We start from the raw sequence: 15491 nt of genomic DNA, 5'->3' as shown, positions 1-15491 counted from the left end.
CAGCTGAGGTAACTCCTACCTGTCAGACTGCTGAGGTAACTCCTACCTGTCAGCTGAGGTAACTCCTACCTGTCAGACTGCTGAGGTAACTCCTACCTGTCAGCTGAGGTAACTCCTACCTGTCAGACTGCTGAGGTAACTCCTACCTGTCAGCTGAGGTAACTCCTACCTGTCAGCTGAGGTAACTCCTACCTGTCAGACTGCTGAGGTAACTCCTACCTGTCAGACCTACCTCCTCCTAGTAAGGGAAGGACAGATGTGTGCAGTGCCCAAAAACAGCAAGAGGCCAGTCACAAAGGGTTGTTGTATTGTTGTATTGTACAGTGTCAGGCAGCTGACTGTGTGTGACATGCTCCATGTGTGCTTGAGAGCGGCATCTCGGAAAGTGACCGGCTGACACGCAACAGCTTTCTGTTCAGATTTGAATTTGAATAGCCTTGCATCACAGGAGTTACCTCCTCATGTCAGTGGTTGGACACCATCACTGCAGTGAAACTGTCGTCAGCTTTATGGCATGTGCTGTGAGTTGAACTACAGTCAGTAGCCAGCTGAGCGCTTGGCTACATATAATATCTTTCTAGACAGATAGATAGATAGATATCTATCTATCTATCTTTTATCTATTCATTTATTCCTTTATTTATTTATGTATGTACATTCATACACACATAGAAAAATTGATTGATAGATAGAGATATTTGATTTATTTATTTCTGACATTTTGTTAACTGGGCACTCTTACTGTATCTTTTTATGCCCAGGACATGTGAGGTGTCCATTGGCAGTATTTTTTGTTGTTTTTTTGTTTACTGTGCTGTTATATAATTTTGAGTATTATGTATAAATAAGCTTATGTTCTGGCTTTTTTAATATAACCTTCGGCAAAAAATGTATGCAGTGGGCAACATGACGGGCGTGTCCTTGGTTTGTGAGCTTGAATAGCACCGTGCTTATCCCCAGTTGTTTTCTTTTTACTGGAGAGGTGTGTGGTGTGTGTGCCGTGACAGATGCAGATCAACGTCAATCCTACATCTGGGTACAACACTGATCGCGCTGACTGGGAAACACTGGAACTTCTGCAGGTATGGTGTGTGTGTTTGTCTGTCTGTGTGTGTGTCTGTGTGTGTGTGTGTTTGTGTGTGTCTGTGTGTGTGTGTGTGTGTGCGTGTGATGTTTGTGATTGTGTGTGTATGTGTGTATATTTGAGTGTGTGTCCATATATATGTTTGTGTGTGTGTGTCCACATGTGTTTGTGCATGTGTGTGTGTGTGTGTGTTTCATGTGTACATTGTATTTTATGTGTGCATTTATAGTCAGCTGTGAAAGGATTAACACCTGCAGTGTGACGTGTACTGTATTGTGCTGTGTCATGCTGGCATTTGGAAGAGCTTGGCACTTTGAAGACTTCCAACACAGGTGTCTGGATGAGAGGGTTAGAGAGGGAGGGGGTGGGTGGGGGGATTCTCTGTGAATGTTAATAAACCTGACCATGGCCTGCAGTGTTTCACAGGCGTTTGCAGGAGATTGTTACTTTGAAAACTTCCTGCAGGAGATTGTTACTTTGAAGACTTCCTGCAGCTGGTGTCTGGATGAGAAGGGTGAGAGGGAGTGGGGTGGGGGTGTGCATGAACGTTGATAAACCTGGCCACCACCTGAGTTGTTTCACAGACGTTTGGTTGTGACGGGTGCTTCGAGGAGTTCTGTGTTGTGTTGTGTTGTGTTTCACAGACGTTTGGACGTGATGGGTACTTTGAGGAGTTCTGTGTTGTGTTGTGTTGTGTTTCACAGACGTTTGGATGTGACGGGTACTTTGAGGAGTTCTGTGTTGTGTTGTGTTGTGTTTCACAGACATTTGGACATGACGGGTACTTTGAGGAGTTCTGTGTTGTGTTGTGTTGTGTTGTGTTTCACAGACGTTTGGATGTGACGGGTGCTTCGAGGAGTTCTGTGTTGTGTTGTGTTGTGTTTCACAGACGTTTGGACGTGATGGGTACTTTGAGGAGTTCTGTGTTGTGTTGTGTTTCACAGATGTTTGGACGTGACAGGTACTTCAAGAAGTTCTGTGTTGTGTTGTGTTTCACAGATGTTTGGATGTGACGGGTACTTTGAGGAGTTCTGTGTTGTGTTGTGTTTCACAGACGTTTGGACGTGACGGGTACTTTGAGGAGTTCTGTGTTGTGTTGTGTTTCACAGATGTTTGGACGTGACAGGTACTTCAAGAAGTTCTGTGTTGTGTTGTGTTTCACAGATGTTTGGACGTGACAGGTACTTCAAGAAGTTCTGTGTTGTGTTGTGTTTCACAGACGTTTGGACGTGACGGGTACTTTGAGGAGTTCTGTGTTGTGTTGTGTTTCACAGATGTTTGGACGTGACGGGTACTTTGAGGAGTTCTGTGTTGTGTTGTGTTTCACAGATGTTTGGACGTGACGGGTACTTTGAGGAGTTCTGTGTTGTGTTGTGTTGTATTGTGTTGTGTTTCACAGACGTTTGGACGTGACGGGTACTTTGAGGAGTTCTGTGTTGTGTTGTGTTTCACAGATGTTTGGACGTGACAGGTACTTTGAGGAGTTCTGTGTTGTGTTGTGTTGTATTGTGTTGTGTTTCACAGACGTTTGGACGTGACGGGTACTTTGAGGAGTTCTGTGTTGTGTTGTGTTTCACAGATGTTTGGACATGACGGGTACTTTGAGGAGTTCTGTGTTGTGTTGTGTTTCACAGATGTTTGGACGTGACGGGTACTTCAAGAAGTTCTGTGTTGTGTTGTGTTTCACAGATGTTTGGACATGACGGGTACTTTGAGGAGTTCTGTGTTGTGTTGTGTTGTGTTTCACAGATGTTTGGACGTGACGGGTACTTCAAGAAGTTCTGTGTTGTGTTGTGTTTCACAGACGTTTGGACGTGACGGGTACTTTGAGGAGTTCTGTGTTGTGTTGTGTTTCACAGACGTTTGGACGTGACGGGTACTTTGAGGAGTTCTGTGTTGTGTTGTGTTTCACAGACGTTTGGACGTGACGGGTACTTTGAGGAGTTCTGTGTTGTGTTGTGTTTCACAGATGTTTGGACGTGACGGGTACTTTGAGGAGTTCTGTGTTGTGTTGTGTTTCACAGACGTTTGGACGTGACGGGTACTTTGAGGAGTTCTGTGTTGTGTTGTGTTTCACAGACGTTTGGACGTGACGGGTACTTTGAGGAGTTCTGTGTTGTGTTGTGTTTCACAGATGTTTGGACATGACAGGTACTTTGAGGAGTTCTGTGTTGTGTTGTGTTGTGTTGTGTTTCACAGATGTTTGGACGTGACGGGTACTTCAAGAAGTTCTGTGTTGTGTTTCACAGACATTTGGACATGACAGGTACTTTGAGGAGTTCTGTGTTGTGTTGTGTTTCACAGATGTTTGGACATGACGGGTACTTTGAGGAGTTCTGTGTTGTGTTGTGTTGTGTTGTGTTTCACAGATGTTTGGATGTGACGGGTACTTTGAGGAGTTCTGTGTTGTGTTGTGTTGTGTTTCACAGATGTTTGGACGTGACGGGTACTTTGAGGAGTTCTGTGTTGTGTTGTGTTTCACAGATGTTTGGATGTGACAGGTACTTCAAGAAGTTCTGTGTTGTGTTGTGTTGTGTTGTGTTGTGTTTCACAGATGTTTGGATGTGACGGGTACTTTGAGGAGTTCTGTGTTGTGTTGTGTTTCACAGATGTTTGGACGTGACAGGTACTTTGAGGAGTTCTGTGTTGTGTTGTGTTTCACAGATGTTTGGACATGACGGGTACTTTGAGGAGTTCTGTGTTGTGTTGTGTTGTGTTTCACAGACGTTTGGATGTGACGGGTACTTTGAGGAGTTCTGTGTTGTGTTGTGTTGTATTGTTTTGTGTTTCACAGATGTTTGGACATGACAGGTACTTCAAGAAGTTCTGTGTTGTGTTGTATTGTTTTGTGTTTCACAGACGTTTGGATGTGACGGGTACTTTGAGGAGTTCTGTGTTGTGTTGTGTTGTATTGTTTTGTGTTTCACAGACGTTTGGACGTGACGGGTACTTTGAGGAGTTCTGTGTTGTATTGTGTTGTGTTTCACAGATGTTTGGATGTGACCGGTACTTCAATAAGTTCTGTGTTGTGTTGTGTTTCACAGACGTTTGGACGTGACGGGTACTTTGAGGAGTTCTGTGTTGTGTTGTGTTGTGTTTGACAGACGTTTGGACGTGACCGATACTTCGAGAAGTTCTGCGTGGCACACCTTTTCACCCACCAACAGTTTTCGGGCAACGTGCTGGGTCTGGCGTACATCGCTTCACAGGACGTTGGCTCTGCTGGCGGCATCTGCTCCCCCAGTGAGCTCCCCTTTGTGACTTGGTTTTTGTTTGGTTGTTGTTGGTCATTTTTCACGGGTTTTTGTTGGTCATTTTTCACGGGTTTTGTTGGTCATTTTTCACGGGTTTTGTTGGTCATTTTTCACGGTTTTTGTTGGTCATTTTTCACGGGTTTTGTTGGTCATTTTTCACGGGGTTTTTGTTGGTCATTTTTCACGGGTTTTGTTGGTCATTTTTCACGTGTTTTGTTGGTCATTTTTCACGTGTTTTTTGTTGGTCATTTTTCACGGGTTTTTGTTGGTCATTTTTCACGTTTTTTCTTGGTCATTTTTCACGGGGTTTTTTGTTGGTCATTTTTCACGGGTTTTTTGTTGGTCATTTTTCACGGGGGGTTTTTGTTGGTCATTTTTCACGTGTTTTGTTGGTCATTTTTCACGGGTTTTTTGTTGGTCATTTTTCACGGTTTTTGTTGGTCATTTTTCACGTTTTTTGTTGGTCATTTTTCACGGGGTTTGTTGGTCATTTTTCACGTGTTTTGTTGGTCATTTTTCACGTGTTTTGTTGGTCATTTTTCACGGGGTTTTTTGTTGGTCATTTTTCACGTGTTTTGTTGGTCATTTTTCACGTTTTTTGTTGGTCATTTTTCACGGGTTTTTTTGTTGGTCATTTTTCACGTGTTTTGTTGGTCATTTTTCACGTGTTTTGTTGGTCATTTTTCACGTGTTTTTTGTTGGTCATTTTTCACGGGGTTTTTGTTGGTCATTTTTCACGGGGTTTTTGTTGGTCATTTTTCACGTGTTTTTGTTGGTCATTTTTCACGTGTTTTTTGTTGGTCATTTTTCACGGGGTTTTTGTTGGTCATTTTTCACGGTTTTTTGTTGGTCATTTTTCACGGTTTTGTTGGTCATTTTTCACGGGGTTTTTGTTGGTCATTTTTCACGGGGTTTTTTGTTGGTCATTTTTCACGGGGTTTTTGTTGGTCATTTTTCACGGTTTTGTTGGTCATTTTTCACGGGGTTTTTGTTGGTCATTTTTCACGGGGTTTTTTGTTGGTCATTTTTCACGGGGTTTTTGTTGGTCATTTTTCACGGGTTTTTTGTTGGTCATTTTTCACGGGGGTTTTTGTTGGTCATTTTTCACGGTTTTTGTTGGTCATTTTTCACGGGGTTTTTGTTGGTCATTTTTCACGGGGGTTTTTGTTGGTCATTTTTCACGTTTTTTGTTGGTCATTTTTCACGTTGTTTTGTTGGTCATTTTTCACGTTTTTGTTGGTCATTTTTCACGTTTTTTGTTGGTCATTTTTCACGGGGTTTTTGTTGGTCATTTTTCACGTTTTTTGTTGTTTTTGTTTTTTGTTGGTCATTTTTCACTTCTTTTCTTTATGAAGAACAAGTGATATTTCTTTTTACCAACAGGCTCAGCAAGACAAAGACTCTTTTTTCTTTATATTTTCATTGTTTGTAGTAGTCTCTCATTATCTTTATTCTGGATGTCATTGTATTTATCATGGTTTAAACCTGATACCAAAATTTATCTCCTATTGCTTTTCATAGCAGTACTCTCATATCTTTATTATATATATTATTGTTTGTCACAGATGCATAAACTAGATACATGAAATTACCTCTTAAGAGTGCTCTCTGATATCTTTAATAATGATGCCCTATATTTGTGATGGACGAAACCTGACATCAAATTTTCCTCTTGATACTTGAGACACTGTCAGGTCTGAGAACTGTTTCCACACACACTGGGTGGTGGTGGTGGTGATAGTGGTGATGGTGTGGTGGTGGTGATGGTGGTGGTGATAATAGTGGTGGTGGTGTGGTGATGGTGGTGGTGATGATGTGGTGATGGTGGTGGTGATGATAGTGGTGGTGGTGTGGTGATGGTGGTGGTGATGATAGTGGTGATGGTGGTGGTGATGATAGTGGTGATGGTGGTGGTGATGATAGTGGTGATGGTGGTGGTGATGATGGTGGTGGTGATGGTGGTGGTGATGATAGTGGTGATGGTGGTGGTGATGATAGTGGTGATGGTTTTTTATCAGCACGCCAGATGGGTAACTACATGATATCACTGAACACACAGTATGGATGGTGTGGTGATGGTGTGGTGATGATAGTGGTGATAGTGGTGGTGATGGTGATGGTGGTGGTGATGGTGATGGTGATGATAGTGGTGGTGATGAGTGGTGGTGATGGTGGTGGTGGTGGTGATGGTAGTGGTGATGGTAGTGGTGATGGTGGTGGTGATGGTGGTGGTGATGGTAGTGGTGATGGTGATGGTAGTGGTGATGGTGGTGGTGATGGTGATGATAGTGGTGATGGTGGTGGTGATGATAGTGGTGATGGTGGTGGTGATGGTGATGATAGTGGTGATGGTGGTGGTGATGATAGTGGTGATGGTGGTGGTGATGATAGTGGTGATGGTGGTGGTGATGATAGTGGTGATGGTGGTGGTGATGGTGGTGGTGATGGTGGTGGTGATGGTGATGGTAGTGGTGATGGTGGTGGTGATGATAGTGGTGATGGTGGTGGTGATGATAGTGGTGATGATAGTGGTGATGGTAGTGGTGATGGTGGTGGTGATGGTGGTGGTGATGGTAGTGGTGATGGTGATGGTAGTGGTGATGGTGGTGGTGATGGTGATGATAGTGGTGATGGTGGTGGTGATGATAGTGGTGATGGTGGTGGTGATGGTGATGGTGGTGGTGATGATAGTGGTGATGGTGGTGATGGTAGGGTGGTGATGTGGTGAGTGGTGATGGTGATGGTAGTGGTGATGGTAGTGGTGATGATAGGTGGTGATGATAGTGGTGATGATTGTGGTGATGGTGGTGGTGGTGGTGATGGATAGTGGTGATGATAGTGGTGATGATAGTGGGATGGTAGTGGTGATGGTGGTGATGGTGATGATAGTGTGATGTGATGGTGTGGTGATGGTGATGATAGTGGTGATGGTGGTGGTGATGATAGTGGTGATGGTGGTGGTGATGGTGATGATAGTGGTGATGGTGGTGGTGATGGTGATGATAGTGGTGATGGTGATGGTGATGATAGTGGTGATGGTGGTGGTGATGGTAGTGGTGATAGTGGTGGTGATGGTGATGGTGGTGGTGATGGTGATGGTGATGATAGTGGTGATGGTGGTGGTGATGGTGGTGGTGATGGTGATGATAGTGGTGATGGTGGTGGTGATGGTGGTGGTGATGGTGGTGGTGATGGTGGTGGTGATGATAGTGGTGATAGTGGTGGTGATGGTGATGGTGATGGTAGTGGTGATGGTGGTGGTGATGTTTATTTTCAGCACGCCAGATGGATACCTACACAACATCTCTGAACACACAGTATGGATGGTGGTGGTGATGATGGTGTGGTGGTGGTGTGGTGGTGGTGTGGTGATGATAGTGGTGATGGTAGTGGTGATGGTGGTGGTGATGTTTATTTTCAGCACGCCAGATGGGTAACTACATGACATCTCTGAACACACAGTATGGATGGTGGTGGTGGTGTGGTGATGATAGTGGTGATGTTTTTTTTATCAGCACGCGAGATGGGTAACTACACGACATCTCTGAACACTGGTTGGAGCACAACGCTCAACAGCAACAAGGACACCGTGCTGGCTCAGCAAGCTCAACTGGTCACTGCACATGGTATGATAACAACGCTGATCATTGGTTTGTAGAGCACTTCTCCGTGTGAAACATGCTGTGTTGTTCTGTATGGTGTAAACACTGACATGTTAAACATGCTGTGTTGTTCGGTATGGTGTAAACTTCTCCGTGTGAAACATGCTGTGTTGTTCTGTATGGTGTAAACTTCTCCGTGTGAAACATGCTGTGTTGTTCGGTATGGTGTAAACTTCTCCATGTGAAACATGCTGTGTTGTTCTGTATGGTGTAAACTTCTCCATGTGAAACATGCTGTGTTGTTCTGTATGGTGTAAACTTCTCCATGTGAAACATGCTGTGTTGTTCGGTATGGTGTAAACTTCTCCATGTGAAACATGCTGTGTTGTTCTGTATGGTGTAAACTTCTCCATGTGAAACATGCTGTGTTGTTCGGTATGGTGTAAACTTCTCCATGTGAAACATGCTGTGTTGTTCTGTATGGTGTAAACTTCTCCATGTGAAACATGCTGTGTTGTTCGGTATGGTGTAAACTTCTCCGTGTGAAACATGCTGTGTTGTTCGGTATGGTGTAAACTTCTCCGTGTGAAACATGCTGTGTTGTTCGGTATGGTGTAAACCAACTGGTCACTGCACATGGTATGATAACAACGCTGATCATTGGTTTGTAGAGCACTTCTCCGTGTGAAACATGCTGTGTTGTTCGGTATGGTGTAAACACTGACATGTGAAACATGCTGTGTTGTTCGGTATGGTGTAAACACTGACATGTAAAACATGCTGTGTTGCTCTGTATGGTGTAAACACTGACATGTGAAACATGCTGTGTTGTTCGGTATGGTGTAAACACTGACATGTGAAACATGCTGTGTTGTTCGGTATGGTGTAAACACTGACATGTGAAACATGCTGTGTTGTTCGGTATGGTGTAAACCAACTGGTCACTGCACATGGTATGATAACAACGCTGATCATTGGTTTGTAGAGCGCTTCTCCATGTGAAACATGCTGTGTTGCTCTGTATGGTGTAAACACTGACATGTAAAACATGCTGTGTTGTTCGGTATGGTGTAAACACTGACATGTAAAACATGCTGTGTTGCTCTGTATGGTGTAAACACTGACATGTAAAACATGCTGTGTTGCTCTGTATGGTGTAAACACTGACATGTAAAACATGCTGTGTTGCTCTGTATGGTGTAAACACTGACATGTAAAACATGCTGTGTTGCTCTGTATGGTGTAAACACTGACATGTAAAGCATGCTGTGTTGCTCTGTATGGTGTAAACACTGACATGTGAAACATGCTGTGTTGCTCTGTATGGTGTAAACACTGACATGTGAAACATGCTGTGTTGCTCTGTATGGTGTAAACACTGACATGTAAAACATGCTGTGTTGTTCTGTATGGTGTAAACCAACTGGTCACTGCACATGGTATGATAACAACGCTGATCATTGGTTTGTAGAGCACTTCTCCGTGTGAAACATGCTGTGTTGTTCGGTATGGTGTAAACACTGACATGTGAAACATGCTGTGTTGTTCGGTATGGTGTAAACACTGACATGTGAAACATGCTGTGTTGTTCGGTATGGTGTAAACACTGACATGTGAAACATGCTGTGTTGTTCGGTATGGTGTAAACACTGACGTGTAAAACATGCTGTGTTGCTCTGTATGGTGTAAACCAACTGGTCACTGCACATGGTATGATAACAACGCTGATCATTGGTTTGTAGAGCACTTCTCCATGTGAAACATGCTGTGTTGTTCGGTATGGTGTAAACACTGACATGTTAAACATGCTCTGTATGGTGTAAACACTGACATGTAAAGCATGCTGTGTTGCTCTGTATGGTGTAAACACTGACATGTAAAGCATGCTGTGTTGCTCTGTATGGTGTAAACACTGACATGTAAAACGTGCTGTGTTGCTCTGTATGGTGTAAACACTGATGTGTAAAACATGCTGTGTTGCTCTGTATGGTGTAAACACTGATGTGTGAAACATGCTCTGTTGCTCTGTATGGTGTAAACACTGACATGTAAAACATGCTGTGTTGCTCTGTATGGTGTAAACACTGACATGTAAAACATGCTGTATTGCTCTGTATGGTGTAAACACTGATGTGTAAAACATGCTGTATTGCTCTGTATGGTGTAAACACTGACATGTAAAACATGCTGTATTGCTCTGTATGGTGTAAACACTGATGTGTAAAACATGCTGTATTGCTCTGTATGGTGTAAACACTGATGTGTAAAACATGCTGTGTTGCTCTGTATGGTGTAAACACTGACATGTAAAACATGCTGTATTGCTCTGTATGGTGTAAACACTGACATGTAAAACATGCTGTATTGCTCTGTATGGTGTAAACACTGATGTGTAAAGCATGCTGTGTTGCTTTGTATGGTGTAAACACTGACATGTAAAACATGCTGTGTTGCTCTGTATGGTGTAAACACTGACATGTAAAACATGCTCTGTATGGTGTAAACACTGACATGTTAAACATGCTCTGTATGGTGTAAACACTGACATGTAAAGCATAATCTGTTGCTATGTATGGTGTAAACACTGATGTGTAAAGCATAATCTGTTGCTCTGTATGGTGTAAACACTGACATGTAAAACATGCTGTGTTGCTCTGTATGGTGTAAACACTGACATGTAAAACATGCTGTGTTGCTCTGTATGGTGTAAACACTGACGTGTAAAACATGCTCTGTTGCTCTGTGTGGTGTAAACACTGACATGTAAAACATGCTCTGTTGCTCTGTATGGTGTAAACACTGACGTGTAAAACATGCTGTGTTGCTCTGTATGGTGTAAACACTGACATGTAAAACATGCTGTGTTGCTCTGTATGGTGTAAACACTGATGTGTAAAACATGCTGTGTTGCTCTGTATGGTGTAAACACTGACATGTAAAACATGCTGTGTTGCTCTGTATGGTGTAAACACTGACATGTAAAACATGCTGTGTTGCTCTGTATGGTGTAAACACTGACATGTAAAACATGCTGTATTGCTCTGTATGGTGTAAACACTGACATGTAAAACATGCTGTGTTGCTCTGTATGGTGTAAACACTGACGTGTAAAACATGCTGTGTTGCTCTGTATGGTGTAAACACTGACGTGTAAAGCATGCTCTGTTGCTCTGTATGGTGTAAACACTGATGTGTTAAACATACATTCAAATACTGAAAAAAAAATGTACATGCATAACCCTGCTCTAATATCCATCCAAACAGTCAAACACTAATTTGACGGGCGCAATAGTCAAGTGGTTAAAGCATTGGACTTTCAATCTGAGGGTCCTGGGTTCGAATCTTGGTATCAGCACCTGGTGAGTAAAGGGTGGAGATTTTTCCGATCTCCCAGATCCACATATGTGCATACCTGCTTGTACCTGAACCCCCATTGCGTGTATACGCAAGCAGAAGATGGAATATGCACGTTGAAGATGGAAAAATGAATGATTTATTGATTCACTGTCGCTGACAGCCCAGCCGACCACACTGGTCTGTATCAGGGTTGACAACTCTGTCAGTACTGATTCTGCGGAACCGTAAGGAAAAGGAAATGAGGCACAAGCACCGCCACACTCCTGTTCATCTTCCAGGACATGTCACTAACAATAGCTGTTCCAGGACATGCCACTAACAATAGCTGTGTCCTCAGCTCATCATCCAGGACATGTCACTAACAATAGCTGTGTCCTCAACTTTTCACCTGAGGATAAAAAATGTTGTTATAATATATATATATATATATATATATATATATAAAAGAACTCCAGCACACCCTCAACAGGCTTTCTTCATTTCCTGAATAAAATGTTGTTTTTGACTCACTTGTGTAAACAAAGTGAGTCTATGTTTTAACCCGGTGTTCGGTTGTCTGTGTGTGTGTGTGTCTGTGTGTCCGTGGTAAACTTTAACATTGACATTTTCTCTGCAAATACTTTGTCAGTTGACACCAACTTAGGCATAAAGATAGGAAAAATTCAGTTCTTTCCAGTCATCTTGTTTAAAACAATATTGCACCTCTGGGATGGGCACACAAAAATAAAAAATGAAGCCTAATTATATGCAAACTGCATTTACTGTTATATTTATATTTTTTGTATTCTCTAAACTTGGCACTTTGATCTGATGTTCTGACCCAACAACAAGAGCAGTCATTATTATCATTTTTTGTTCAAACAGGAACTTCTTTTGATAAGCATGGAAGTTTTATTTATTTTGCAAACGTTTTGGTGCAGATAGTAAAAAAGGGAAATTACTCTGTAATTAATGCTAGGGGAGTTAATTTGCTTTAAACTGATCTTTCTCATCTTAAACATTACATTTTGAAATTATACTCAAAACATAAAAAGCTTGGATTTTTTTTTTTTTTTTTTTTTTTTTTTTAGAGTATCACAAGTGAGTCTTGAAGGCCTTGCCTCTCTTGTTACATTTGTTGTAACATGACCATCACAGTCTAAATGTTGTATTGGTTTTCTGCTTCTGTGTCGTAGCTGTACCTCTAACATATGTTAGTTTCTGTTTCATGTGCTGCTCGGTGTCTGCAGAGCTGGGTGAGTTACCTTTTCCTGGTTTGGGTTACATGTTACACACTGAGATAAAGTTTGGGTTACATGTTACACACTGAGATGAAGTTTGAGTTACATGTTACACACTGAGATGAGATAAAGTTTGGGTTATATGATATACATTGAGATGAGATAAAGTTCGGGTTATATGTTACACACTGAGATGAAGTTTGGGTTACATGTTACACACTGAGATGAAGTTTGGGTTACATGTTACACACTGAGATGAAGTTTGGGTTACATGTTACACACTGAGATGAGATAAAGTTTGGGTTACATGTTACACACTGAGATGAGATAAAGTTTGGGTTACATGTTACACACTGAGATGAGATAAAGTGTGGGTTATATGATATACATTGAGATAAGATAAAGTTTGGGTTACATGATATACATTGAGAAAAAGTTTGGGTTACATGTTACAGACTGAGATGAGATAAAGTTTGGGTTACATGTTACACACTGAGATGAGATAAAGTGTGGGTTATATGATATACATTGAGATAATATAAAGTGTGGGTTATATGATATACATTGAGATAAGATAAAGTTCGGGTTATATGATATACATTGAGATGAGATAAAGTTCGGGTTATATGATATACATTGAGAAAAAGTTTGGGTTACATGTTACACACTGAGATGAGATAAAGTGTGGGTTATATGATATACATTGAGATAAGATGAAGTTCGGGTTATATGATATACATTGAGATAAGATAAAGTTCGGGTTATATGATATACATTGAGATGAGATAAAGTTCGGGTTATATGATATACATTGAGATAAGATGAAGTTCGGGTTATATGATATACATTGAGATAAGATAAAGTTCGGGTTATATGATATACATTGAGATGAGATAAAGTTCGGGTTATATGATATACATTGAGAAAAAGTTTGGGTTACATGTTACACACTGAGATGAAGTTTGAGTTACATGTTACACACTGAGATGAAGTTTGGGTTATATGTTACACACTGAGATGAAGTTTGAGTTACATGTTACACACTCAGATGAAGTTTGGGTTACATGTTATACACTGATTACACTACACACATAGCATGCAGAGTCATTCATATATGCAATACACATTTGTTTAAAATATAAAGAAAAAAAAAACGATTTAAGACATGGAGAAGGGGCAGATGCCTGACCCACACACATACCCATGGTACTGATCACCATCATTGTGATAATAATGATAATTTTGATAGTTTAGATGCCTGACCCACACACATACCCATGGTACTGATCATGATCATTGTGATGATAATGATAATTTTGATAGTTTAGATGCCTGACCCACACACATACCCATGGTACTGATCATGATCATTGTGATGATAATGATAATTTTGATAGTTTAGATGCCTGACCCACGCACATACCCATGGTACTGATCACCATCATTGTGATGATAATGATAACTTTGATAGTTTATTTATATTGCACCTTACATTATGACAGTAAAGCTAATAGCACAGTGCATAAGTATATTTTATTAGAAAAGAGTGCTATAAATGACATAGAACCTCGCAAATAAAGACGACAGTTTCTGACAGCATACACCCGGTCACCCCAAGGTTTCCATTGCTGAGCAACTCCATTTTGCTGTGCATATGTGTTAGGTGTGTCACAAGTGTACATATATTGTGTGCACACGTGTAATTCAGGTGTACACAGAAATGTACACACATTGCATTTACACATGTAATTCAGGTGTACGCAGAATTGTGCACATATTGCATTTACACATATAATTCAGGTGTAGGCAGAAGTGTACACACATTGTATTTACACATGTAATTCAGGTACGCAGAACTGTACACACGTTGCATTTACACATGTAAGTCAGGTGTACAGAGAACTATACTTACATTGCATTTACACATGTAATTCAGGTGTACATAGAACTGTACACACATTGGATGCACACACATCTCATGGTGTAAGAAATTCCATGCTGAATTATGATTGTTATTATTATTTTCATCATTATTAATATTATTATTATGATCATTTTTGTTAATGGTATTATTGCTATTCATAATTGATTTTGTTGTTCTTGTTATTTGTTATGATTAAAATCTGATATTGTTATCATTATTTCTGTTGTCATTGTTGTTGTTACATGTTATTGTTGTTACTGTGGTTATGATGACGATGACCAGGTCACAACTGGGGCGCGGAGCATGACCCAGACACAGACGAGTGTTCACCATCCTCCGTGTTTGGCAGTGGGAAATACCTCATGTACGCCTACTCCGTCAACGGCTACGACTCCAACAACAACGTCAGTTTCTGACTTTGGTGCCTGTGTTTGGATACCTCTGTGTGTGTGTGTGTGTATGTGTGTGTGTGTGTTAAATGATGGTTGTGAGAGCTATCTTTCTCCTCACTGTGTGTCCTCACTGCAAGACGTGTCCTCATTGTGTGTCCTCACTGCAAGACGTGTCCTCATTGTGTGTCCTCACTGTGTGTCCTCACTGTGTGTCCTCACTGTGTGTCCTCATTGTGTGTCCTCACTGCAAGACGTGTCCTCATTGTGTGTCCTCACTGTGTGTCCTCACTGCAAGACGTGTCCTCATTGTGTGTCCTCACTGTGTGTCCTCACTGCAAGACGTGTCCTCACTGTGTGTCCTCACTGCAAGACGTGTCCTCACTGTGTGTCCTCACTGCAAGACGTGTCCTCATTGTGTGTCCTCACTGTGTGTCCTCACTGCAAGACATGTCCTCACTGCAAGACATGTCCTCACTGTGTGTCCTCACTGCAAGACATGTCCTCACTGTGTGTCCTCACTGCAAGACATGTCCTCACTGTGTGTCCTCACTGCAAGACGTGTCCTCACTGCAAGACGTGTCCTCACTGTGTGTCCTCACTGCAAGACGTGTCCTCACTGTGTGTCCTCACTGCAAGACGTGTCCTCACTGTGTGTCCT

At 41.7% G+C, this 15491-nt stretch overlaps 1 protein-coding gene across 1 annotated transcript in view; it reads left to right on the top strand.

Annotated features, from left to right (window-relative positions):
- Positions 1 to 15491, top strand: part of LOC143293124 (ADAM 17-like protease) — an 80791-nt gene that overhangs the window by 26030 nt on the left and 39270 nt on the right. The window contains exons 9-13 of the mRNA XM_076604035.1: positions 1008 to 1082; positions 4189 to 4327; positions 7854 to 7964; positions 12527 to 12532; positions 14724 to 14845. Of these exons, the coding sequence (XP_076460150.1) occupies positions 1008 to 1082; positions 4189 to 4327; positions 7854 to 7964; positions 12527 to 12532; positions 14724 to 14845 (453 nt within the window). The remainder of the gene's footprint in view (positions 1 to 1007; positions 1083 to 4188; positions 4328 to 7853; positions 7965 to 12526; positions 12533 to 14723; positions 14846 to 15491) is intronic.

This window comes from Babylonia areolata, chromosome 18 (genome assembly GCF_041734735.1).
Source record: "Babylonia areolata isolate BAREFJ2019XMU chromosome 18, ASM4173473v1, whole genome shotgun sequence".
In the NCBI taxonomy this organism is placed as follows: Eukaryota; Metazoa; Mollusca; class Gastropoda; order Neogastropoda; family Buccinidae; genus Babylonia; species Babylonia areolata.
Note: the sequence above shows the minus strand (reverse complement) of the source record. Positions and strands in the feature narration are given on the sequence as shown.